The sequence below is a fragment of the Eschrichtius robustus genome, chromosome 14, assembly GCF_028021215.1.
Source record: "Eschrichtius robustus isolate mEscRob2 chromosome 14, mEscRob2.pri, whole genome shotgun sequence".
NCBI classification, from domain to species: domain Eukaryota; kingdom Metazoa; phylum Chordata; class Mammalia; order Artiodactyla; family Eschrichtiidae; genus Eschrichtius; species Eschrichtius robustus.
Genome location: NC_090837.1, coordinates 8,605,334 through 8,633,314, shown reverse-complemented (window position 1 = coordinate 8,633,314; position 27,981 = coordinate 8,605,334). Strand labels below are relative to the sequence as shown.

The 27,981-nt window shown below is 46.7% G+C and overlaps 1 protein-coding gene across 1 annotated transcript; it reads left to right on the top strand.

The window, feature by feature from the left end:
* The first annotated feature begins 6,223 nt into the window (after window positions 1–6,223).
* On the top strand, window positions 6,224–23,285 carry P2RX4 (purinergic receptor P2X 4). Its single transcript, XM_068563117.1, has 12 exons — window positions 6,224–6,449; window positions 10,375–10,522; window positions 13,527–13,598; window positions 13,715–13,787; window positions 14,238–14,334; window positions 18,459–18,539; window positions 18,644–18,785; window positions 18,884–19,020; window positions 21,442–21,535; window positions 21,657–21,722; window positions 22,065–22,160; window positions 22,661–23,285. Exons 1-12 carry the CDS (start codon window positions 6,316–6,318, stop codon window positions 22,685–22,687), a joined length of 1,167 nt encoding a protein of 388 aa, XP_068419218.1. The 5' UTR covers window positions 6,224–6,315; the 3' UTR covers window positions 22,688–23,285.
* Window positions 23,286–27,981: the final 4,696 nt, after the last annotated feature.

Sequence of the window (27,981 nt, the reverse complement as noted above, 5' to 3'; positions counted from 1 at the left end):
TTCCAGAATCTTTTGTCTCTTGTGTTTGATCTTTTCTCAACATTCTTGTTGGTTTAGTTATTAGGCCTACCAGTTGTATTATATGACTCCGTTTCTTGAGTGCTATGCAAATGTAGTATTTACAGGAGCTGAGAGTGGTCCTGAGCCGTGGGCTGGACACCTGGTCGGTACTCGGTACTCGCCCTGCCCTTCCCAAGCTGTGCATGCAGTGCCTCACTCCATCTGCTGGCATCGGCACTTCAAACAAGAGGAAATAGATTCTTGGGGCTTGGGATATACTAATCTCTGGTAGTGCTGTCCTGGCAGCAGGTGGTGAAAGGATGGCAGGAACCAGACGCATCAGTATTGGGGCCTACTTTTTAAGGAAACTCAGACTTCTTCACCTGTCCTTTGTAAACATTTGGAAACAGTATTACTCCGACCAGTTGGGCCACCTTCCCCCTATCTGGCAGATAACAGCTGGACGCCCCAGTTCTTGCCAGCCTGGGCATTGCCCAGATGGGACGCCTGCCTGACACCCTCTGGCCGTGCAAGGGCAGGCTTAAGGGTGTGGGGCTTGAGGTGAGGTACAGCTTCTGGTTCTTCTCTTGGTGCTTTCTAAGGATGGGGTGTGTCTCTAGAGAGGAGTGGTTGGCACAGGGGAAGGGTGGACTGCGTGACTCTCCTCTCTAGTACATTTCAAATGTTGGTGTGTTTTTTTCTCCTGAGTTTAAACTCTCCTGAGTTTATTGCTCAACCTGAGCTTTCTGAAAGGAGCCTGCAGAGGACACGCTGCAGAGGAGGGTCTGATCTTTTCAGGTAGAAAGTTGCAGAGTTGATCTTACATGTTTCAGAGTATTTGCCTCTTTCCCCACCCTATTCACTTGAAGAACAGAAAACCTCTGAGGTAATCTTATTTGAATCCCCAGGACCAATGTCAAGTCACTTGGGACAGGGAGACCAAGGAGAGGCTGGCATCTCTGTGCAGGGAGCCTGCAGTGAGCTTCAGGGGATGCTGTGCTCCCAGGACTGGTGTGTTGGAGATGACAAGTGTCTTATCTTGGTCTCCTGAGCCCTGTTTGAGTCTCCTGTAGGTCCTCGTGCAGACCAGCAGTCAGTAGAATAATTGGGCTGGACCTGAGGCCAGCTCTCATGTGTTCCTGGTGGGGTTACTGTGATGGTCACTCAAGAGGGACCCCAGGGAGCCACTGTTACTGACTAGGAAATGGTTCCTTTTTTTTTTTAATCAGTCATCAATTTTATACACATCAGTGTATGTATGTCAATCCCAATCGCCCAATTCAGCACACCACCATCCCCACCCCACCGTGGTTTTCCCCCCTTGGTGTCCATACGTTTGTTCTCTACATCTGTGTCTCAACTTCTGCCCTGCAAACCGGTTCATCTGTACCATTTTTCTAGGTTCCACATACATGCGTTAATATACGATATTTGTTTTTCTCTTTCTGACTTACTTCACTCTGTATGACAGTCTCTAGATCCATCCACGTCTCAACAAATGACTCAATTTCGTTTCTTTTTATGGGTGAGTAATATTCCATTGTATATATGTACCACAACTTCTTTATCCAGTCGTCTGTTGATGGGCATTTAGGTTGCTTCCATGACCTGGCTTTTGTAAATAGTGCTGCAATGAACATTGGGGTGCATGTGTCTTTTTGAATTATGGTTTTCTCTGGGTATATGCCCAGTAGTGGGATTGCTGGGTCATATGGTAATTCTATTTTTAGTTTGTTAAGGAACCTCCATACTGTTCTCCATAGTGGCTGTATCAATTTACATTCCCACCAACAGTGCAAGAGGGTTCCCTTTTCTCCACACCCTCTCCGGCATTTGTTGTTTGTAGATTTTCTGATGATGCCCATTCTAACTGGTGTGAGGTGATACCTCATTGTAGTTTTGATTTGTATTTCTCTAATAATTAGTGATGTTGAGCAGCTTTTCATGTACTTCTTGGCCATCTGTATGTCTTCTTTGGAGAAATGTCTATTTAGGTCTTCTGCCCATTTTTGGATTGGGTTGCTTGTTTCTTTAATATTGAGCTGCATGAGCTGTTTATATATATTGGAGATTAATCCTTTGTCCGTTGATTCGTTTGCAAATATTTTCTCCCATTCTGAGGGTTGTCTTTTCGTCTTGTTTATGGTTTCCTTTGCTGTGCAAAAGCTTTGAAGTTTCATTAGGTCCCATTTGTTTATTTTTGTTTTTATTTCCAGTACTCTAGGAGGTGGATCAAAAAAGATCTTGCTGTGATTTATGTCAAAGAGTGTTCTTCCTGTTTTCCTCTAAGAGTTTTATAGTGTCCGGTCTTACATTTAGGTCTCTAATCCATTTTGAGTTTATTTTTGTGTATGGTGTTAGGGAGTGTTCTAATTTCATTCTTTTACATGTAGCTGTCCAGCTTTCCCAGCACCACTTATTGAAGAGACTGTCTTTTCTCCATTGTATATCTTTGCCTCCTTTGTCATAGATTAGCTGACCATAGGTGCATGGGTTTATCTCTGGGCTTTCTATCTTGTTCCATTGATCTATGTTTCTGTTTTTGTGCCAGTACCATATTGTCTTGATTACTGTAGCTTTGTAGTATAGTCTGAAGTCAGGGAGTCTGATTCCTCCAGCTCCGTTTTTTCCCCTCAAGACTGCTTTGGCTATTCAGGGTCTTTTGTGTCTCCATACAAATTTTAAGATGATTTGTTCTAGTTCCGTAAAAAATGCCATTGGTAATTTGATAGGGATTGCATTGAATCTGTAGATTGCTTTGGGTAGTATAGTCATTTTCACAATATTGATTCTTCCAATCCAAGAACATGGTATATCTCTCCATCTGTTGGTATCATCTTTCATTTCTTTCATCAGTGTCTTACAGTTTTCTGCATATAGGTCTTTTGTCTCCCTAGGTAGGTTTATTCCAAGGTATTTTATTCTTTTTGTTGCAATGGTAAATGGGAGTGTTTCCTTAATTTCTCTTTCAGATTTTTCATCATCAGTGTATAGGAATGCAAGAGATTTCTGTGCATTAGTTTTGTATCCTGCAACTTTACCAAATTCATTGATTAACTCTAGTAGTTTTCTGGTGGCATTTTTAGGATTCTCTATGTATAGTATCATGTCATCTGCAAACTGTGACAGTTTTACTTCTTCTTTTCCAATTTGTATTCCTTTTATTTCTTTTTCTTCTCTGATTGCCGTGGCTAGGACTTCCGAAACCATGTTGGATAATAGTGGTGGGAGTGGACATCCTTGTCTTGTTCCTGATCTTAGAGGAAATGCTTTCAGTTTTTCACCGTTGAGAATGATGTTTGCTGTGGGTTTGTCATATATGGCCTTTATTATGTTGAGGCAGGTTCCCTCTATGCCCACTTTCTGGAGAGTTTTTATCATAAATGGGTGTTGAATTTTGTCAAAAGATTTTTCTGCATCTATTGAGATGATCATATGGTTTTTATTCTTCAATTTGTTAATATGGTGTATCACATGGATTGATTTGCGTATATTGAAGAATCCTTGCATCCCTGGGATAAATCCCACTTGATCGTGGTGTATGATCCTTTTAATGTGTTGTTGGATTCTGTTTGCTAGGATTTTGTTGAGGATTTTTGCATCTATATTCATCAGTGATATTGGTCTGTAATTTTCTTTTTTTGTAGTATCTTTGTCTGGTTTTGGTATCAGGGTGATGGTGGCCTCATAGAATGAGTTTGGGAGTGTTCCTTCCTCTGCAATTTTTTGGAAGAGTTTGAGAAGGATCGCTGTTAGCTCTTCTCTAAATGTTTGATAGACCTTTTTTTTTTTAATGATTTTTGAATACTGCTTTTTTTTTTTTTAGACCATTCTCATAGTACTTTTTTAAAACTTAAGCCAGCATCGTCTTCCAGTGTTAAAGGCACCCCTCACCTCTGCACTGAACTTCAGGTGTCAATCAATACAAAGGAACATCCATCCTGAGCCAATTACATTATGTGTAAATTCATACTATTTTAATTTTTTATGCAATCTGATGAGTAGATGAGCTCAGACTTAAAATTCTTAAAAGCACGTTTATTGTAACAAGAATTGTTATGTATTAATACTGCAGTTTTCAATAAAGACTGACTTGTGTTGAAAAAAAAAAAAAAGATTATGTGAAAAATCCCGACTGTAATCAGCAGTCACTTTTACTTTATAAACTAAGATTACTCTGGCTAGTGCACTGGATATATTCACTATCTTAATTGTGCTGATGGTTTCATGGGTGTGTACATATGTCAAACTTAAAAAATTGTATAATTTAAATATGTGCAGTTTACTGTATGTCAATTATGCCTCAAGAGAGCTGTTTTTAAAAAGAGATAAACTCAGGGCAAGAGTGTAAATGAAACAATTTTTTTTTTCCTAATCATTTTTCAGGATCAGCTTCTCTGGTTGGGCCTAAGGTTACACTACCAACTAGGCACTTACTTACAAAAACTTTTATTTGTACATTTCTCTTAACTGACTTTGTTCAAAAACACAAACAAACCATTTAAATTCAAGATCTGTAAGGCTAAGACCATCTCATTACTATGGGGTAAGTATGCACGAGAGCTGTAAATGTGTTTTGACTCTTAAGGAAAAGTATTTTTAAGTTTCTTTCCAGTGAGAATTTAGTGACTGGGTTTTCTTTTCTACATAGAATTTAAGTCCCCCCAATTACACAAAGCTCCATTTTGGCAGAGACTTTATCTGTCTGTTCACCCTCATATGCCTAGCATCTAGAACACTGTTAAGCACACAACAGGCACTCAGTAAATACCTGTCAAAGAATGAATAAAATCCCACTTAAACTGTCACCACCTTTTCCTGGGACCATTTTGAACTGAGGCAGGTGGCAGCTCTATTCCTCCTGTTAACATGACAAGTCCATCTCCAGAGGCAGATACTGTCTTCCTCAAATTTTATTATTATTCACCTTCTTATATTTGTAAAAACAAGGTGGTGTGGCTTAGGAATCTCACTTCCAGGAAAAGACTTAAAATGGTGTGTTAAAGATTATGCATAGGATCCACAAACTAGAAGCAATCAGATGAGAGCGATTAAGGAAATCATCCGTAACTGAAGAAACAATCCATAGATTAAAAATTATCGTTAGGACAAGTCTGCCGTAACATGGAAAACATGTAGTGTGAATCAGGAATTGAAAAGCACCATCACTGACTATGCTTACAAATTAAAAATGTATACACAATTATCTGCTAGAATTTATACTCCATGAAGGCAGAATGTTTGGGTTTGTTCTGTTCACTAGACAGTGCCTGATATGGAAGGTGTTTATTAACACTTGTTGAATGAATTAATGAAACTAAATATAAAACATACCTATGATAACATACCTGAAGGGAATGAACACAGGTGGAAAATTATGTTCAGGTGGTGCAACTGTGGGTGTTTCCTCCACTTTCCCTCTATTTTCCAATTCTCCCTAAAGTTGTGATAAAACTTTCTCAGTTCAAAGGATGGTCACAGAAACCCCTCACCAGGCTCAGGCTGCTTCCTCCCGTCCTACAACTAAGGAAGCATCGGAATGGGAGTAGGTATGTGGCCTGGCTTCAATTCTAAGAAGGCTATCTTGCAGCGTGTGTGACTCCAGCCAAAGGTCCCTAGGGTACCGGATATTTAGGCTTTCCCTCCTGCAGCGAGAAGGCAGCGCTGCCCCCCACTGGAGCCTGCAGGAGAGAGACTGCTCTTTCCCCTAAGCTGCCCGCAGCGCCTCGCCTCGCCCCACCCCGCCCCCAGGTCACTCCTAGACACCCACGGGGGCCGCTCATTACCCCTCCCGCCCCTCGGGGGTGGGTGTATCTCGTTCCCAAGGTGGAGGTCACTCTCTCCTTCAGGGCTCTATCTCCCCTGAGCGTCACCGGTCCTCCCCGGTCCTCCTCATGGGGGTCATTCGTTCCTGAAGGAGAGGTCACTCCGTCCCCGTGGAGCCCATCCCCCTTGAGGGGGGGGGTCGCTCGTTCCACCAGGCCCTCTGGGGGGGGAGGGTCATTATTCCCCCGTCCCTCTCCAGAGGGGGTCATTCGTTCCCAACGAGGAGGTCACCCCCTCCCCCAGGCCCCACTCCCCCCGAGAGGGTCGCTCTCCCGCGGCCCTCCTGAGGCGGCGCGGCACTCGTACCCGAGGGGGAGGTCACGCCTTTCGCCCGGCCCCGTCCCCCGAGGGTCAGCGCCGCCTCCTTCCGGGCCCTCCCCCACGAACGGCCGCGCCGGGCGGGGCTCCCGGGCGGGGAAGCGGCGGCGGGTCCGGCTACCGGGTCCAGAGCGCGGAGCCGGGCGGCGCAGCGGCAGCGAGGCGCCAGCCATGGCGGGCTGCTGCGCGGTGCTGGCGGCCTTCCTGTTCGAGTACGACACGCCGCGCATCGTGCTCATCCGCAGCCGTAAAGTGGGGCTCATGAACCGGGCGGTGCAGCTGCTCATCCTGGCCTACGTCATCGGGTGAGCGCGGCCGCGGGCGACGACCCCGAGGGGTCCCGGGGACAGGGGGGGACCCGACGGCCGGGAACTGCCCCTTCTGGGTCCCGGCCACGCACCTGCTCATCTTGGCCTAGGTCCCCGCGAGCCCCGCGAGCCCCGCGAGCGCCCTCCAGGTGGGGTCCAGGGGACAGCGACCCGAAGCCAGGGATACATCCCTACTCCCCCAGCCCTCCACCCCCGACCCTAGCCACCAGGGGGACGGGCTCTGTGCCGGCTCCGGGTCCAGAGGCTGCTTTGATGTTGTGTCTTGAAGGCAAAGCCTAGCTAGACCTTCATCCTCGCCATTCATGCTTCCTGTCCCTTCGGACTTGCTCCATGATGTCCTTTGGCTGGGGGTGGGAGGGCTTTGCCGTAAATGACTCACTCTTTGCCCTGCACTTCCCATGCTGATGATCTGCTGACAGAAACCAAGGTTTGGGATTTCCACTTGGTTCCTTTTGGGTCTGTGGCTTCCTGTCCTTTCCTCTGAGCATCATATGGTAACCCAAGATAATAGAGAGGTCACGCTTTCAAAAATCACTTAAAGTTCAGTTCCTTCCTTTTATGAGGTTGTTGGAGTTTTTGGTATAGGCACCTGCCTTAGCCTCCTCGTTCCCCATGCTGCCCTCTTTGCTTATATGTCCCTCCACCATCAGTCCTCACCTAGTGCTTAATTTTAATTGATGCACCCTTACAATGTAATAAAACTCGAGAGGAGGTGGAAATTAATTTACCAACTGGGCCCGCTTTCAAGGTCCACCTGGGGTGTTATGGTGTCTACAGCTGCTGAGCTGACAGATGTTAACCTGCTGCACCGTGGGGGGGGGGGGGGTTGTTTTCCTTAAAAGGCCTAATACAGTGTTCCCCAAACTGCACATAGAGCTATTTGCAAATCTTTAAAAAATACTGACTGCTGGCTCTCAGACCCAGAGTTTCTGATTCAAGTGCTGCAGAGTATGACCAACTCCCCAGGTGATTCTGATGTGCAGCAAATTTTGGAAACCAGTGTCCTAGTGTTTCCCAAACCAACCTGAACATGAAGGACTCATCTGAGGAATTGTTTAAAGGTAACAGGACACCATCCCCCCCTCCCCCCCCCCCCCCCGACCCTGGGGTGGGGCTTGGAATCTGTTAACACTGCCCAAGGGAATCCGCATGATCTGGCAGGTTTGGCTTCTACCATCTATCAGCGCAGCAGCAGTAGGTACTGACAGTAGTCAGTAAAAGGGCTTTCCAGGTATGAACTCTGCATCAGAACCACTTGGCCTACCCCCAGGTTTGGACTCTAAGTCACATTAAGTACCATCACAACCAACTCCTTGCCCCCCAGTGATTGTGATGCACCCTTAAATTTTGAGACCTGCTACAAGCTGGTTAACTAAACTCATATTGCTGGGTTGGACCTGAAGCATTTGGAATCAGGAGCTGTCATGCAGCTTTTTCCTTTTGGCTTTTGCTGCTCATAGGAAAATCAGTTTACATCTACTTTGTATCTGTAAAGTTCTAGACTGCATACAGTATATCTGCACTTGTACAATATGGTAGCCAGGAGTCACATGAAACTGTTGAGCATTTGAAACATCCCTACTCCAAATTGAGATGTGCTATCACTGTAAAATGCACGCCAGATTTCGAGGACATAGTACAAAAAAACAATTAAATATCATATTAATACATCTTATATTGATAGCATTAACGTATATTGGATATGTTGAGTTACATAAAACATATCATTAAAATTAATTTTACCTGTTACTTTTTATTTTTTAACATGGCTACTAGAAATGTTGAAATTACACAACTCGCGTTGTATTTCTGTTGGGCAGTGCAGCTTTACAGGATTCCTATGGAGTGTTGTCTGCCTCTATCATGAGGATTTTTTAAGCAGTAAATGCTTTGCTTTTATACATCTTGCTGTGATCAGATCTGACTCAGGATCTGAATTTAGGGCTTTTAAGAAAAATTTTTAAAAACCGCATCTCTTAACTTTCTGATTCAATTCATCTTGGTGAAATTGTGGTCTCTTTTCCAGTAGTGACCAAAGGTAATCCTTCCTCAAAAAGAGACTGAACAGGACTTCCCTGCTAGTCCAGTGGTTAAGACTCTGCACTTCCAATGCAGGGGGCACGGGTTCAATCCCTGGTCGGGGAACTAAGATCCTGTGTGCTGCATGGCCAAAAAAAAAAAAAAAGAGAGAGAGACTGAACACTTCTCAGTTATCTAATTGTATTATCAGTCACAGGATGAGGTAATAGTTATTTACATAGTGATTGGGGTGAAACCATGTGTCTCTGACTTAGCAACTCACTGTCCAGTCAGCCCTCCGTATCCTCAGGTTCTGCAGCCACAGATTCAACCAACCATAGATAGAAGATATTTTTTTTAAAAATTCCAGAAAGTTCCAGAAAGCAAAACTTGAATTTGCCACTTGCCAGCAACTATTTTTACATAGCATTTACATCGTATTTACAACTATTTACGTGGCATTTACTTTGTATTAGGTATTATAGGTAACCTAGAGATGATTTAAAGCATAGGGGAGGATGTGCATAGGTTACATGCAAATACTATGCCATTTTATATAAGGGTGTTGAGCATCTGTGGATTTTGGTATCCTCAGGGGTCCTGGAACCAATCCCCTATGGATACCAAGGGATGACTATACTTGGTGGTAAAATAATAGTGACCCTGCTCTAAGCTTCTCTGTGTCTGACTAGAATTAAATGGAAGCTTATACTGCAGCTGAATTCCTAGAAACCCTGAAGAAGAGAACTTCTTAGGGAAAAAGCCCATCTCTAAGATGGGTAGTGAACTTGGAGACTACTCAGACAATAAGTAACCAAATAAGCAAATTTCTGAAGTCTCAGCACCTAGAGCTTATAAGGAGGGGAGAGGGATGCTAGTAGCATTTCTTGATTCTAGAAATTACAACAATAGTAGTCACTATTGATGTTTAACAACAGCTCTGATGGGGAGGAGTTCTGATTTGTAGTACTGGCCAATTTCCACGGTGTAAATGCTCCCATCGTGGCCAATTTCAGCCTGCCGATAATGGCTCACAAACATTGTTACAAGCATTTGACATGCATTAACTCATGTAACCTCACAACAATCCTGTGAAGTCTTGTTATCATTCCCATCTTATAGATGGGAAAAACAGGCACGGAGAGGTTAAGCAGCTTGGCCAAATTTATGCCTAGTGAGATAGGCTGGCTTCAGTCTGTTCCAGTGTCCTAACCACTATGCACCAATGCCTTCAGATTTTTAATTATTCAGGCTGGTAGTGAAGTCCCCACTTCAGAGGAGAGAAACATACATGTGACCTGAATTCTTAGAGAAAAAGTAAGAAACTATTATACATTTACTTAAAAGATACGATTCTCCTTTCTAGAGGGCATATATAGCATAGAGGGCAAGAAAGGAGACTTCGAAAGCAAAAAGCTTGAGTTCAGATGCTGACTCTGCCATTCACTAGCTGTGTGACCTTGGGCAAGTGACTTAACCTCTCTGAATTGCAGTTTTCTCCTCTGTAAAATGGAGAACAATAATGACACCTGCCTTATAAAGTGGTCAGTATTAAATTAGTTAATACACATAAAGAGCTTAGATCGGTACCTGGCACCTGAACACATTCAAATGGTAACTATCATTATCATAATTTCTGTTATCTCATGGTGATTCTGCAGGTCACAGTGCATTGAAAGTGTTCAAATACCTAGTAATAAAGACAGCATTCACTGAGCATTTTCTTTGTGCTGATCACTGCGCTAAGTTACAAAGTTAACTTCTGCAAAGTCACAACAAGTAAACATCATACTTTCAGCCTCTGGCTACCAGAGGCTCCCTAGCATTAATTCAGATTCATGCAATCCTAATGGCAATTTAAGAGACCTGTTTTATTTTGTAGCTGGGTGTTTGTGTGGGAAAAGGGCTACCAGGAAATGGACTCTGTGGTCAGCTCCGTTACTGCCAAAGCCAAGGGTGTGACCACGACCAACACTTCTAAACTTGGATTCCGGATCTGGGATGTGGCCGATTACGTGATTCCAGCTCAGGTAAGCCTCCCACTGTGTCGCTGTCTAAAGCTCAAGCCTCTAGTTAGCTGCTTTCCCTTCACCTTTGCACTCTTGATTAGTGATTGTCATGCCCAGAGTTCTAACATCACCAATGCCCAGACTGATTGTTTTAGTCCAAGAAAGCAGTGCAGACAGACCTCTTTTTGGCTTAGGGTCTAACAGGTAATATTCAATCAGCTACGTTTCTTCAGCCCTAAAACATGGCTGGCTTAAACAGCGGAAGCTTTCCATGTGGACATCTGAGTCTGTCGCCGGACTTGAAAAGTGGAAAAGCATATGTTTTAAATCCTGGGAAAAATGCAGGTGGAACTATTACCTTTCCACATTTTGTGATTTGCTTTATTGTTGTAAACCCACAAGGTAAATCTTTTCAGACAGCGTAAAAACTTTAACAGCCATTAGAGACCCAAAGCCAAAGAAGAAGGAAACAGCCATACCCATATAGGATTCCATCAGGAACACAGGGAAGGGAAGAAACTGTTTGATGCAGCATCCTAGTCTCCCGTCTGTTAATCCACAAAGCTCCAAGTTAAATATTGACTCTCTTTAACCATGATAATGGCTCTGATCCACAGTCAAACCCCACATATCCCTCCAGATGGCCCACGTGCTAGGGTGACTGGGGTGGCCACATGCAGATAAGCTGCCAACTCTTGGCTCAGAGCAAGGACTTCAGAAACTCTCTTTCTTCAAGTGTGTTCATTTTCCCTCTGCCTTCTCAAAGAAGGTTCTTGTGGGGTGCCCAGAGAGAAATCAGAGCTAATAAGCCATAAAGGTCAAATGGAACAGGGGATTCATAGTTTGCTGGAGGAAGCTGGTGCTGTTGGCATGCACCTGTCTCTACAGAGGGACCTCTGCTTCCTACGAAGCCACGGCCTCGTCCTGGCAGGCTCGGAATATCACACTCCGTCTGTTTACTGGACCCTCAGAAGGGTACGGCCCCCTGCTTCTGCCCCTCAGTGGAAAGGAGCACACAGCAACTCCGCCTTCCATCTCGGATCGGAGCTGGGGGCCGTGTGAGTTCCACAGGGCTCTCTTCATGAGCTTTCACGATATGCTTCTGCTCCTCCAAAGATGGAACACAAACATCTATTTGCACCGCATCTACTCGGCTCATCTCCAGACTGAAATTTCCCTAAACTTAAAATAGGTAAGAAATAGGAAACAAAAAGTAAACCACACTGACTTGTTCAGGTCTAACTCAGGAGAGACGCAGCAGCAGCCTTCTATAAACACCAAGCAAGCAGTGTGTCTACATATGGAACACGGGAGCCTGCTAGGGCGCCTGACCCGGGCCTCCTGCCACATCCTCACGCCCCCTCCTGTGGCCATTTCCTCATTTCCCAACATGCTTTGTTCCAGGCCTGTCTTTGAAAGATGCCAACTATTCCCAGAGCGTCCACCACCTTGTCAGACCTGGGAGTGGAGATGTCTACAGACCCTTTGGTCCCTGAGTTTCCCTGATGGCTCCCAGCACTGACTGCTCTTCTCAGGAGTATGAAATGCTCAGAGAATTTCATTTTAGAGCACCAGCGCCCAATAAGGAGGAGGTCCAACTAGAATTGGCAGGGTCTTTGTCTTTTTTTCCTTATACTGGGAGGTCACCGTTAACAATTCTTCAGTCTCATCCCCAAGTGAATTGCTCTCCAGAAACTTAAATCAACCATTTGGCACATTCATACTTAGGAGGAGAAAACAGAACTTTCTCAAAAGGAGAAGTGTCAGGCTTCCCTGGTAGTGCAGTGGTTAAGAATCTGTCTGCCAATGCAGGGGACATGGGTTCGAGCCCTGGTCTGGGAAGATCCCATATGCCGTGGAGCAACTAAGCCCGTGTGCCACAGCTACTGAGTCTGCACTCTAGAACCTGCGAGCCACAACTACTGAAGCCCGCGTGCCTAGAGCCCGTGCTCTGCAACAAGAGAAGCCACCACAGTGAGAAGCCCGTGCACTGCAATGAAGAGTAGACCCCGCTCTCCGCAACTAGAGAAAGCCCGCGCGCAGCAACGAAGACCCAACACAGCCAAAAATAAAATAAATAAAATAAATGAATTTAAAAAAAAAAAAAGGAGAAGTGTCAATGGCGAGCCCTGATTGGGTCTTCTGTATAGAATGTTTTATGTATTTATTTTAGTTCCTGTTAGGAAAGAGAACCAGCCAAACTTGAGACCTCTGAGGTCTCGTGTTTTTGCGCCCGTGAGGTAATCCAGTTGGCAGAGGATATTCTGAGCACTTATTGACTCTTTCCCTCAACAAGTCAAGCTTTATTAAGGAACCATTTCAGGGTATAGACATGTTTTTTTTTATCTGAGGTGAAATTCATGTATCACAATATTAACCAGTTCAAAATGAAAAATTCAGTGGCATTTAGCACATTCACGATGTCGTGTAACCATCACGTCAGTCTAGTTCCAGAATATTTTCATCAGTCTAAAAGGACACCCCACACTCATTAAGCTATCATCCCCTTTTCCACCTTCTCCCTCACCCCCTCACAACCACTAATCTACTTTCTGTTCCTGGATTTGCCTATTCTGTACATTTCATATCAATGGGATCATACACTACGTGGCCTTTTGTGTCTGCCTTCTTGGACTCAGCATCATGTTTTTGAGGTTCATCCACGTTGTAGCCAGGTCTGTGCTTCATTCCTTTTTATGGCTGAGTCATATTCCCTTACAGGTATGGACCACAATTTGTTTATCCATTCATCCGTTGATAGACACTTAGTTGTTTCCACCTTTAGGCTATTGTGAATGATGCTGCTGTGAACATGTGTGCAAGTACTGGGGTCCCTGTTTTCAGTTAGGTTATAAACTCCCGTCGGTGAGAGTGGGAGACGATAAGATCAGTGTTTTTAACTGTTTTCTGCATGGCACAGGGGGGGAAGTGAAGGCACTGTCCTAGTAAAGGGCCTTCCCTGGGGCTCTGCTTGGCTCCTCGGAAGGTAATATGCAGCACTGTCTCCCCTCTGCCTGCTTTACAGGAGGAAAACTCCCTCTTCATCATGACCAACATGATCGTCACCATGAACCAGACCCAGGGCCTCTGTCCTGAGGTAGGCAGCTTCCTGGGGAAGAGCCTCGGTTCTCATACCCACCTCTCTGTGCCTGTCCCACTGTGGGTGGGACCAGGCCATGTGAAACCTGTTTTCACTGGTTCTTCTTTTTCCAGATTCCAGATAAGACCACTGTGTGTGAATCTGATGCCACCTGTACTGCTGGCTCTGCAGGCACCCACAGCAACGGTACAAACCTGTGGCTGTGACTCCACAGCAGACGCTTAGCCTGGGGAGGGCAGCCCCCGACCACACTGCCTCCCCCGTGGGCCCCCTCTCAGAGGGAAATCTCCGGGATGGAGAAATCCCCCACACGAGCCTGGGAGAGCCTGGTGTCCAGACTGGGGTCCTGGGACCCTCTCGACATTCGTCTCTGTCATCTGCACCCCAGAAGCCATCCCAGATCCTGCCCTGTCCTATGGCTCGGCATCAGCCCAGCCCTGCAATTGGCAAAGCAGTGATGTGGCTCGGACTCAGACAACTCTTTTCCTCCAATTTGAATTTCTGGATGCTGTCTAAATCCCAGAATTAGACTAGCTCATGACTGATTGCATAGGATGCATGGTGGAGTTTCTACTCTGCCTCACAAAGTAGAAAGTAGGAGACCCCCATAGACCTGGGTGCCCCTCGCCCCTGTAGGAGTTGCGACAGGAAGGTGCGTGCCGTTCAACGAGACCATGAACACATGCGAGGTGGCCGCCTGGTGCCCGGTGGAGGATGACACACAAGTGCCAACGTGAGTCCTGCCAAAGGGACAGAAGTGCCCTAAATGCTGGGTCTCGGGCCTGAGAGAGGTGGCAGGGGAGCTGTGGCTTTGTGCTCTTGGTGTCAGCCTGTGGAGTCAGGCTTCCCTGGGCTGGCGGTTCTCAACCACAAGGCAGCAACCCTCAGTAGCTAGTGGGCCACAGTGTTTGTCACTCATGATAAGAGTGCAGATGACTTATTGCTACATTAGGTCTCTTGTCAGTTACAAGTAACTGACAGGAAACAGTTCTCAGGGCCTTAAACGGGTGTGTACAACTGTGTTAGTTGTTCAGCTAACCACAGAGATCCCAGCATGGCTAGACCTGGGGCTCAAAGGACAGCATCCGAGTCGCCACCTCTTGGCTCTGCTTCCCTCCGTGGTGGCTTCATTTGCAGGACCCATGGCATAGTCCCTAGTCTCCCTGCCCAGCTGTCCGTAGAGATTCTAGACCTATCCATCTTCAGCCACCTCTGTCAACCCGTCCAACCCATCACTGTGGCTGTGGGATGGATTTTGCTTATGGCTCAGGCCTGGGTCATGTGCCTTCCTAGCTAGGGGGGGGAGTCAGACCCACCCAAATGACACAGGTTGAGAGTGGGGGAGGTGTGGCTTTTAAAAGAAGTGTGGGGTTCTGTTACCAGAAAAAAGGGGTACAGATGCTGGGCAGGAAAAGTGTGTTTTATAAACTAGAGCAGGTTCAAGGTTGCCTAGAATAACATTCTTCCTAACTGTGATCAGCTGTGCTGTGAGTGGGTGGCGTTAGAAGTAATGCTCTCAGAAGTGCTTGCACCCTGGGGCCTTTCTTGCCCAGCGTTCAGACTGAGGCCTAGATAAGCCCAGGGGAGCAGGTAACCATGTGAGCCTCATCCTGGGTGTGTCGCAACACAAGAAAATGTTGAGGACTGCAGATTGCTGAGGGCAGCAGCTCCGGCAAGGGAGGGAAGTACTAGAAGACGAGGAATCCTAGCATTCTGGAGCCGGAAAGGATTTTATGGAGCCTGTGGCCATGTGTGGCTACTGAGCACTTGAAATGCAGCTGGGTCCAAAATGAGCTCTCAGGGTAAAATACACTCCAGGTTCTGAAGGCTTATTATTAAAAAAAAAGAAAAAGAAAAAAAGAATATGTAGTATCTCATTAATAACATTCTGTGTTGTTTACATGTTAGAGTAACATTATAGATATATTGGCTTATTACAGAAAAGTTCATTTCACATGTTTCTTTTTACTTTATTTTTGGCCGCGAAGCATGTGGGATCTTAGTTCCCCGACCAGGGATGGAACCAGCGCCCCCTGCAGTGGAAGTGCAGAGTCCTAACCACGGGACCGCCAGGAAATTCCCTCTTTTTACTTTTTAATGTAGCTACTAGGAAATTTTAAATTACAGTGTGGTTTGTGCCTCACAGTATATTTTCACCGGACAGTGCTGTTATGGATCTTTTTTTTTTTATTGGAGTATAATTGCTTTACAATGTTGTGTTACTTTCTCCTGTACAATGAAGTGAATCAGCTATATGTATGCCTATATCAGCGCTGTTATAGATCTAATCCAGTGTAGGATGATTTTTAAGTGTACACTGATACACGAAATTTCAGCACTTGAGTCACATGGAGAGAAAGGCCTTCCCATCTCCGCTCTTATTCAGCCCCTAGCTGATATCAAGGAGGAGATCCTGGTCTGGAGTGTCTTCAGTACCTCTCTGTCCCTCGCTGATTTCCATTTCTCACCGAGAACAAGCCCCAGGCTCAGCACCTTGGGCTGACTAAAATATGTACCACGGCTCGTAATGACATTGTTCTTAGTTACATTTATTTGAACAATGACCTCTAACTTGTGGCAAACGATATTTTTTATGGTCACGATGGAAAGTTTTATTTCAAAATGAATGTCAGTTAAAAAAAAAAAAAAGTGAGTTTATCCTAAAGGTGGAAACAACCCAAATGTCCATCAACAGATTGTGGTGAACACGTACAATGGAATGTTATTGAGCCATAAAAAGGAATGAATAAAAAGCTCTGACACAGGCTACCACAGGGATGAACCTCGAAAACATGCTAAGTGCAAGAAGCCAGACACAAAAAAGTCACATACTGTCTGATCCCATTCATATGAAATGTCCAGAATAGACAAATCCATAGAGAAAGAAAGTAGATTGGTGGTTCCCGAAGGCTGAGGGGAGGGGAGAATGGATAGTAGCTGCTTGATGGGCAAGCAGTTTCATTTCGGGGTGATAAAGATGTTCTTGAACTAGATAGAGGTGATGGTTGTATAACACTGTGAATGTGCTTCATGCCACTGAATTGTATACTTTAAAATGGTTAATTTTATGTTCTCTGAATTTCACCTCAATTTTATTTTAAAGGAGGGTTAATCTTAAAGACAAGTATTGCACATGAGGCACACAGTGGTATAGGGAGTGACAGAAGTTTGAGAAACCTTGATATAGTCCACCCCCTTGATACAGGGACGAGGGAGTTCAAAGCCCCAAAAGAAGTGCCTTGGTCAAGGTCTTTGTCAGCAGTAGCGACAGGCTCAGCTCCCCACATTGTGTGTCCTCGTCACTGGCCTTGCTCCTTTCTCAGGGTGGGGAAGACTGCTGAGGTTTTTTATAGCTTCAAAGATTCCACCTGGGGGGCTTCCCTGGTGGTCCAGTGGTTAAGACTCCACGCTTCCACTGCAGGGGGCGTGGGTTTGATCCCTGGTCGGGGAACTAAGATCCTGCATGCCATGTGGTGCAGCCAAACAAACAAAAAGATTCCACCTGGGTCAGGGGGTCCCCCCCACTGAGGGGTCAGTCTACAGTGCCAGATCCTCCTGTAGAAGCCCTCCAAAGCAGTGGGGTCCCCTTGGGGAATTCAACTCCTACTGTCAGCAGGAGCTGACGTGGCACTTCCAAGAGGCGGTGCAGCAGCAGACATGCACTTTTTGTGTCCAGCCTGTAGGTGAATTCACCTTTGCTTTCACTTCTTTTTTTTTTTTTTTAACATCGTTATTGGAGAATAATTGCTTTACAATGGTGTGTTAGTTTCTGCTTTATAACAAAGTGAATCAGTTATACATATGTTCCCATATCTCTTCCCTCTTGCGTCTCCCTCCCTCCCACCCTCCCTATCCCACCCCTCTAGGTGGTCACAAAGCACCGAGCTGATCTCCCTGTGCTATGCGGCTGCTTCCCACTAGCTATCTATTTTACATTTGGTAGTGTATATATGTCCATGCCACTCTCTCACCCTGTCACATCTTACCCCTCCCCCTCCCCATATCCTCAAGTCCATTCTCTAGTAGGTCTGTGTCTTTATTCCCGTCTTGCCACTAGGTTCTTCATGACCTTTTTTTTTTTTTCCTTAGATTCCATATATATGTGTTAGCATGCTGTATTTGTTTTTCTCTTTCTGACTTACTTCACTCTGTATGACAGACTCTAACTCCATCCACCTCACTACAAATACCTCCATTTCGTTTCTTTTTATGGCTGAGTAATATTCCATTGTATATATGTGCCACATCTTCTTTATCCATTCATCCGATGATGGACACTTAGGTTGCTTCCATGTCCTGGCTATTGTAAATAGAGCTGCAATGAACATTTTGGTACATGACTCTTTTTGAATTATGGTTTTCTCAGGGTATATGCCCAGTAGTGGGATTGCTGGGTCGTATGGTAGTTCTATTTTTAGTTTTTTAAGGAACCTCCATACTGTTCTCCATAGTGGCTGTATCAAACCAGATCTGTTGAGCATTCCCGAGAATACCTGTGGGAGGTAAGCCCTGAAACCCAGCACCTGCCGGATGAGTGATTTCTAGTGAGGCCACGAGGCACCACCCCTCCCACCCTTCGTTAGCTATTCCTCAGGTTCTTAAATTCCCGCTGCCTTGAGGAAGAGGCCCTGCCCTTCCATGACTGGAAGAAATCAGAAGCCTTGGTTTGCAGTCTCCTCTCTTGACCTAGTGTTTATGCAGAGGAAAGTAGAAAAGATGAGATATGTTTTACTTTTTTCTTGGCAAAGTGACATTATAAGACACACATGTGTATGCGACTTAAAAATATTACCTAGGTATATTAGGAGTGTACATATGTTTGTACTTTTATTAACAATATGTTGTAATTTTTTTCAGGCCTGCTTTTTTAAAGGCTGCAGAAAACTTCACTCTTTTGATTAAGAACAACATCTGGTATCCCAAATTTAATTTCAGCAAGTAAGTGGTGGCCAGTTGTGTGAATTCACCAGTGTCTTGGAGAAACTTCTGGCTCTTCTTTGAGGTTTTCCTTGCTCCTATTTTCTGCTTCCTCCCAACTTTAGGAGGAATATCCTTCCCAACATCACCACTACCTACCTCAAAACGTGCATTTATGACGCTAAAACAGATCCCTTCTGCCCCATATTCCGACTTGGCAAAACAGTGGAGAACGCAGGGCACAGCTTCCAGGACATGGCTGTCGAGGTAGGTGCAGGTCGTGGCTTTCCTAACACAGTCTTTGACACATCTCCTTCTAGAATGGGCTCTGAGGAAGGCTTGCTCTGTCTGTCCGCAACCCACAGGGAGGCATCATGGGCATCCAGATCAAATGGAACTGCAACCTGGACAGAGCCGCCTCCCTCTGCTTGCCCAGGTATTCCTTCCGCCGCCTGGACACCCGGGACGTGGACCACAACGTGTCCCCAGGCTACAATTTCAGGTGGGTGTGAGCTTGGGTCCCATTCCTCATGTGCTGGTGGTGATGGTAGTTGCATCACTCCCCAGTGGGGGCCTCCACGCCCACCCAAGACCAGCACTCAGGCGGCACCCCAAGGGCAGGTGGGGAGGCGTGTGCCAGGGAGAGTGGTCCAAGCAGGGCCTTGCCCCTGTGGCATCCCGACCTGTGAGAGCCCTCCTCGCCTTTTCTTGCCTCCAGAACGACTGTCTGCTTTAGCTTTCCTGGGCCGGCCAGCCTCAGCCAGGACCCTGCTGAGTTTTTTTTCTTTTTTTTTTGGCTGTGCACCTGTGGGATCTTAGTTCCCCGACCAGGGATTGAACCCAGGCCTCCTGTAGTGGAAGCGTGGAGTCCTAACCACTGGACCGCCAGGGAAGTCCCTCTGCTCACTAATTTGGAGGAGTGGATGAGCCTGTGGTCCTCCAGTCCAAAGGCCCCTGGGGCCTGATCCATGAATTGGTTTCTCGGTTGATCTGGCGCCCAGAATCTCCAAGGTGCAGGGGATACAAGTTTTAGCCTCAGGAAAGGCCTTTGCTGGTATTTCCCCGCTAGAAGTGCTGTGTATTTGTTTCCTGGGGCTGCCGTAACAAATGACCACAAACTGGGTGGCTTGAAACAGCAGGAATCTGTTCTCTCACAGTTCTGGAGGCTGGAAGCCCAAAATCAGTGTGTCAGCAGGCCAGGCTCCTTCCTTGCCTCTTCCGGTTTCTGGTGGCTCCTGACAATCCTTGGTGGTCCTTGATTCATAGATACATTACTCAATCTCTGCCTCTGTCGTCACATGGCCTTCTCCCGTCTGTGCCTGTGTCTCTGTGTCCTTTGTCTCTCTTCTTTTACGGACACCAGTCATATTGGATTTGAGGTCCACCCTAATCCAGTATGACTGCATCTTAACTAATTACATCTGCAAAGACCCTATTTCCAAGTAGGGTCAGTGGTGCTCTTTTGCTGCTCTTGTCTCCCTCTAGTGGTGATGTGTGGAATCAAATGCACAGAGCATCTGCTGTCCTCTTGAACCGTCTGGCTCACTGATAGAAGGGCAGATCCTTGCATTTTTCCTTAGTAAGGCAGTCTGATTTGCATTGCTCTATCTCTACGGTTACACAGTTTCTTGTAGAAACCACTGTGGAAAACCTCAAGCTTGGGTTGGAACCCCAGAACAGAGAAGCCGATGGGACCCTCATAAGGACATCCATCCCCCTGACCTCCACCAGCATCAGGCCCCACCTGAGTTCCCCAGGCCTGGACCATGGCATGGAAGTTGTGGGCCAGACAGATCTCAGGCCACAGCTTAGGCTCCTGGTGGATCCCCTGTATAACACGGGCAGCAAATGGTATCGGTCTCAGTGGTTCTCCCCCCAGCATGCCCCTTCGTGTTCTATTTTTGCATGTGGGATCTTAGTTCCCCGACCAGGGGTTGAGCCTGTGCCCCCTGCAGTGGAAGCACAGAGTCCTAACCACTGGACTGCCAGGGAATTCCCCCTCCTGGTGTCCTTTTTAAATGGTTTTATTGAGATATAGTTCACATACTACACAGTTCACCCATTTAAAGTGTAGAATTCAGTTGTTTTTAGTATATTCACAGAGTTGTGCAACTGTTACCACAGTCAATTTCAGAACATTTTCATCACCTCAGAAAGAAACCCCAGACCCTTTAGCTCTATCCCTCTATCCCTTCAGCTACGTCAACCCCTGGCAACCACTAATCTACCTAATTTGCCGATTCTTGACTTTCATAGGAATGGACTCATACAATATGTGGCCTTGTGTGACTGGCTTCTTTCACCTAGCATCATGGTCTTTTTCCAGGTTCATCCATGCTGTGGCATTTATCAGTACTTCTCCTTATGGCTAAATAATATTCCATGGTGTGGATATAACACATTTTGTTTATCCACTCATCCAATTGATGGATCAATGGTTCTTTAATACAAAAAATGTCCAGTGCTGAGATGCTCGGTCCCCTCACCCACAAAGCAGACTTGGCCATCACTGCTGGCTGGCCACCTTCTGTTAGTGGCCAGGGTCTCCTTGAGAGAGACGGGGCTCAGCTGTATCAGGAAGGACTTTCAGAGGAGGAAGTTCCGTTTTAAGTCGTAGGAAGTGAGGGTGATGACAGAGGAGGGATCTCTTCGTGCGCCCTTGTGCCAGCATTCCAGACCCTCTGCCCTGTGGGCCCCAGCGCCCTCCTCCTCAACAGGCCAGCCCTCCTTCTGCGTGGCTCACATTAGCCAGGAGAAGCCCTGAGGTGCTCGAGTGTGGTTCGTTCAGCAGGCAGAGCGAGCCCTAAGCCAGTGCCAACTCCGCCAGGGCCTCGGGAGTTCGCTCTGACATCCCTCAGCAGGACCCAGAGGCTGTCTCAGGCCTCCCTGTGCCTTTTCCCTCTAACCCGGCCTCCTTTCCCAGGTTTGCCAAGTACTACAACGACCTGACCGGCACCGAGCGCCGCACACTCATCAAAGCCTACGGCATCCGATTCGACATCATCGTGTTTGGAAAGGTAGCCTGGCCGCCGGCTCCCCTCATTCAGAGCCCACTGGTCCTCTTCTGGGCTGGCCAGGGGCAAGGGGCCCTCTCCCCACCCCTATCACAACTTCTTCTTTTTCTCCCATCGTTTGCAGGCTGGGAAATTTGACATCATCCCCACCATGATCAACATTGGCTCCGGCTTGGCGCTCTTAGGGGTGGTGAGTGGCTCACTTAGACCTCTCTGGCCACCCACCTGGGGCTGGGACCCCCCCCAGCACAGCAAGCTGAGACCCTCTGCTGGCATCCTGGTTCTTCCCCTTGACCCCAGACTTGTTTCTAGGCTCGACCCTCCAGGCTTATTTCCCTTCCCCATCCCCGCCTGCTTCCTCCTGCCCTTCTCCAAGACCACGCCCCTCGGGCCCTAACCTTTTCCCCCCTGGAGAGATGGAGGAGCCTTTCATTTCCTTGGAAGATCCCAGGCTTTGTGGGAAGGGGCGCACACAGAATAATAGGGGCCAAAGCATCCTGCCTCATTCTTTCTTGCCCTGTGCTACATTCAGGCGACAGTGCTGTGTGATGTCATAGTTCTCTACTGCATGAAGAAAAGATACTACTATCGGGAGAAGAAATATAAATATGTGGAAGACTACGAGCAGGTAGGCCACCTCCTGAGCTCCCAGCAGGCAGGAAGGTCCAAGCGCCCTACCTCACCTGCCTCTTGTACCAGCGGTGAGAACCCCTAGTTCATTTAGGTGTGTTGTCCACTCAGGCAGTCACATGCGACTCTTGTCATCTGCTCCATTTCTAGACCATCTATGCTAGCCTTTACTTCATACTTTTCTTCAAATGGACTCACTCTTTAAAATCTAGCCTTCATTTTAATCAGTGATGTCTCAGGTTAGTTATGATAACGGATATCATGACAAAACCTCTGTCCACACTCTACTTAAATTTGCCTTGCAGAGCAAGAGGGGTTGGGTACCCCTAGGACCTACCTGAATACGCTCAGCTGTGCAGGGCTGTCCAGACGTCCTCAGGGAAAGTGCCCGATTCCCACCTACCCCAAATGGTCCAGGCTTGCCTGCGGGCAGCACAGGGCGGGTGCACATGTATCCATAAGCATATCAACTGACGATAAGCATATTGTTCTTTGCAGGGTCTTGGCAATGAGACGGACCAATGATGCCCACCCCACACCTGGGCTTTCCTTGGCCCTCATCAGAGCACAGCAAGGAGGGAGAAAAGGCTGCCTGCCATGTCACCCCAGAGGAAGTTCCAGATTCTGAGTCAGTCTCCACAAGTACTGCCGGGTTGCCCAGCTGCTCCCATGTCTTGTGTGTAGGGTTTGCGTAGTAAACCACTATGCACATTGGTCACCTTCTGTTTGTGGCTGGGTCACCTTCTGTCTGTGGCTGGGTCACCTCTGCTGTTCCTTCTATTTGGGGTCACTGGGGCAAGCTCTGGCCCGAGGGCAGTGAAGTGGCTGTGGCTACAGGGCCAGGGCCTTCTCCAGGGCCGGGTCTCCTCAGAAGCTCCCATCTCCAGCCCCCTTCGAGACAGTCCCAGTCCTCCGTGGCCCGGCAGCTCCACTCAAGCACTGTATAAGGAAGGCGGGACACCTGGCTGTGCTTGTAGCTCTTCGGCACATGCGGGCTGCTGTTCCTCTCCCCCAACCAGAGGCTTCAACCACGAGGTCATGAGGCGGAGCTAGTGTTTTTCCTTTGAGAAGAGCTACATTGAGATGATTGAGGACCAAATATTAAAACAAATGATTTTCTTAATCTCTGTCTGTGTGGTTTCACGGCGTGAGCTAGAACTTTCCTTCCTTCCCCTTTACTTGGACCAGTAAATCCATTTCTTATCCCAGCTCACTGTGCTCCTGAAACAGTCTATTGCTGGAGCTTAGGTTTTGGTTTTTTTTTTTCTACTTTAACCTTCTCCTAAAGCCTAAGAAGTTTGATCTTCGTTAGCTTGTGTTCCTATAGAGTTTACAAGATTTTTTTCCTGTGGTGTACTATTTGTCTTACCGGTGCTTACATTTTACATAAAAGTGTGGGTCTACACTACAGGGAACAGTTTTAGGTGACATGAAGGTGGCTTATCCTCCCTCCTCATTTGCCTTCCAGAAACCTCCAACCAAAAGCAGCACCCCCTACACCTACCTTGCCACCGATTTGAAATGTTAATGAAGCTATTTCTAGCTTCGCCTTCACACCGACTTCATTCTGCATCAGGTGTTCAGGATCTCCCTAAAGAAAGCAGCCTGCCCCTCCTCCTTGTTATGAATTCATTTCCAACTGCTGAAGGGAACGTTTATTTTAGAAGTGCTCTGCTTCTGCGGGATAAATGGCCAACCTGGGCTTTTCTTGCTCTGGGGGAAAAAGAAAGAAGTTTACAGACCCCTTTGAAGAAGTTCTGGTTCAAGCTACATTTCTGAAAAATGCCTGCTTGAACACACCAGTCACATGGAGCTGGAATTTTTAGGAAAGGCTTATTATCTTGCAGGCTAAGGAGTGATGGTTACTGGAGTGAGGAAGACTTCTTTCAGTCTCCCTTTTCTAAGATGGAATGCTAACAGCCAGGTGGGATGAGGGCTGGGGGTGGCATTGCCCTTTAACTCACCAGAATCATCTTGCGTTCTGCTACAGCCCCACTTGTTGGTACTTCTTGGCACTGCCTCTTAAGTAGGGTTCCTTCAGCCTTGCATCCATGGATGACCTTCTGGGAGATTCTGAAACCCCTAAAAACCGTGCAAAGTGATGCACCTGTGTGCATTTCTGCTCGCTTTCATCAGATTCTCAGTGGGGTCTTTGAATAGGAACACCTGCTCTTGTCTCTGGAAGGCCAGTATTTCAATGTTGCATTTCTGCAGTAATGGAACAGGGATCTTTCAGATTTCATCTACTGCCGCTTGATAACAGAAAAGTGAAGTTCAAAGCTAGTAAAGCAATCCTGTGGGCTAGGTTCACGTTTAGAATACAGGGAACCCTCAGCCCGCAGTCTGGAGAAAGCAACCGTTCTAAAATAGTCTCCAGAGGCCGTGAAAACCGGCAACCATCGAGGCTCTGCAGAACACTGCATCTGCTGACAAACTCAGCGTACTTTCTGAGCCTCGGTTTACAAATGATGATCCACAAAATGGGGTCAATACCTACCTCACGGGTGAAGTGTCACGTTGCATGCCTACCCACAGGACGTATTCAATGTGTGATTAAAACTGCTCCCATAGCTGCTCGCCTGTTTGGTCTCCATCAGAAGAACCTGTCTGGCAGTGACCTGCGTGGCAGAGCAGTGCTTTGCAAGCTTCAGCATACAGGTGAGTCACCTGGGGATCTTGTTTAACTGGGGCCTGGGAATATGAATTTCTAACCCAGTCCCAGGTGATGCTGACACGGCTGATCCGGGGACCACGCTCTGAGTAGCGAGGTACTAGAACATGCTTAAATTAGGGATTTGCTGAGTACATCAGCCCTGATGGGCATTTGATCTTGCTGTCAGCTTAAGGAAGGAAAACAGACATAAGGACAGATGACCTCGAGAGCACTGACTTAATTAAACGAACAACAAAAACATCCCAAAGAGGCCCAGGCTTTGCACCATTTTGCTGTCTGTTTATTTCAAGTTTACAGAGAAGCTTAAACATTTGTGGAAAAACACCGTTCATGTACTTTTTAGTGATAAATACACAGTATTTAACTTTGTACACCTGATAAAAGGAAAATGCATAGTAGAAGGGATCAGGAATAAAACAGAAGCATCGGGCATGAAATCAATCACAGGATAGAAAAGTCAGCAGTCCCACGAAACTCGGCCCGTCAAGCTGGAGAGAAGATGGGAATCAACGACCTTGAAACCTTCCCTAGCACCTTGGAAGTGAGTGGAGGTCTTGGTTCTTTCCCCTGGCAACGTGAAGCTCCCCTTTGGAAGATGGGTGAGAGCGACAGGTGGAGCCTGTGTCTAAATGCACAGCTTTCCCCTCCTTGTCCTGAAAGGCTTTGAGGAGGGGAGCCCTAACTCACGGAAAAGGCCAGACCAGAGGGGAGATGGCCTCTCGGGCCCCAAGTGCCAACAAGGGGCTAGATAAGGCTTTATGGGAGCCACTGGCCAGGCTGCGGAATAGATGGGGAAGTGGAACAGGACAGAAGAAAGATGGGTAGAGAACATGTGCTGCTTCAAAGCCACAGGTGCAGGCCACCGCTTGCTTACACCAAACTGGTCCCACAGATGAGCCAGTAATGGAAGAGACAGATAGGCATCCTTTTTGCTCACCTGGAAAAGCTTCTGCCCTTTCCTGACAGAGCCGGCTTTTGAAAAAAATCAGTGTTTGTGCTTTAGGAGTGGAGACAAACCCCAAGAGTTGGCGCTCCAAGTAGCTCTAATGCTTTATGTTACAGCCCTCTCTGTTTATACTTTTCTCAGTGGGGCGGTTCCTTTCCACAGCTTTCTTTGGTGTTTCTTAGTGTAAAAAAAAAAAAAAAGTAATGAACATGGGCCTCCCCCAACCCACCCACCTACATAGCTCAGTGCTGCCTGATTGCTGGCATTCCACATGTGAACCCTTAGACGGAGAGTTTCGTGGTGGGAGAAATGGCGTCGCCCGATGCAGTTGTGTAAACACAGGAGGAGTTCTGCAGAGGCTCTGCATGCTGCCCGCCCTCCCTGGGCGAGCCACTCGGCCAGGCCAGAGTCCAAACAGACAGGCTAGGACTAAGACTAAGGACCGGTTGACCTGAACCACTGCAAGGTGCTTACTGCAAACTAACCAGACCCTGTTTGCTCCCAGGAAGGCTGGAGCCTGTAAATTTAAACAAGCACAGGAGGTGAGAGGAAGTACCAGATTACAGAAAGAAAGCAAGCAGGCCAGAGGACCCTCCAGCAGATGGGTGTCCTTTGCTCTTGGAAACCAGCATTCTCTAACTCGGTACTGCTTTTAAGGTAGCAAGAAAAGTCTGGCTAAACGACAGTCAAGAGCTTATGAAGACTGATGGAAGCCAAGAACACCCGGGCTCTGCGAACGCGCTGGATGGGGGAACAAGGCCTGCTTCTCTGTCTCTCCGCAAAAAGTCCTCATACCAACACTGATCAGCCAGAAACTACAGGAAAGCACGTCCTTCTGAGCCCAATTACTGACACTATTTCCCCCAAGCCAGATTCCACAGAGCACTGGGAATTCCAAAGAAGGAAGGAAGACAAAGTCCTTCCAATTTTCCTCCCTCTTGAACTTCACACTCACCTACATGTGGCTCTGGAAGAAGTCCACTTGAACTGCAACCAAACTTCCCAAGGTTAGTTGGAAGTCAAAAAGGTAAATTTTTTCTTTCTGGACTTCTGGCTACAAAAAGGAACTCCCTGTACCAAGCCCTGGTTCCCTTGGACCTGAGGACTGCTCTAGGTTTCAGTAATCTTCTCTTAAAGGGTGCCCTAAAGTTATTGTGTAGATCCAAACAGAGCTTTGCCGGTAAGGATGATCATTTGTGTCTCAGTTGAATGAAAGTATTTCTTAACTGGCCCTCCAGAAACTGGATAAGTGTTTCGTTGACTACAACAATCAGCTAGTATTTAAGAAGAAAACAGAACCTTAGCAGCCTCTAGAATACACAGGTTATAAACAAGGTGAGCTGCTAATACACAGGCACAGATTTCATTGGCTCTAACTCCGATCACATCCCTGAAGCCATGGGAGAGATCCTGGAAGCTCGAAATGATCTCTGAACTGCTCTAGAGTTCAGACTGGTTAGAAAATTGAAAGTATTTTTTGTTGTTGTTTACTCTTAAGCCATGTAATGTACATGGAAGTGTAGGATTTCACCCTGAAGTTTTTGTAATTTAACAAGAGATTTACCAGAGCTCCCTCAACTATGGAAGAAAAGTTTCAGCCTTGAGCGGCTGTCATAAAGAAACACACTCGTTCAGTCCTTTAGGGGAGATGTCCCACCACAACCACTGAATGCCCCTCTGAGGCTGGAAAATCCCCCCTGTGAAGCTGTTAAGTGTCAAGCCCTTTCCGTTTTCCTGACTACAGCTCTACTCATAAAAAAAAATTTTAAGTCCTTCTTAGGAATAAGTTGCATCGAAGCTCCCTGCAGCTACTGAGGGCTAGCCCTGTCCTGACTCCTTGAGTCCACAGTTCTAGAAGGTGCCACGGTTCGGGGCTTGGGGTTTTGCGTGAAGTCACACCCGCTCTTCCCCTCCCTTTCAAATGCAGCGAGTGTGGTCTCAGACCACACCACCAGAGTTTCCTGCCAGTTTTCCCCGATTTTCAAACTCCACACACATTCACTTGGTATATCTGACATGATTCTGAGTTCACAAGGAAGGATTTTTGGCATAAAAACATTTTAAAAAGCAATTGTCCCCAAATGTACGTGGCTTTGGGTCTGCAACTCCTCACACCCTCCCATTCAGCCAGCCAGCGGCCAAGGTCGATGTCATGGAGTCGTCTTTTTTTTTTTTTGTCTCCTTTAAAACAATAAAGAA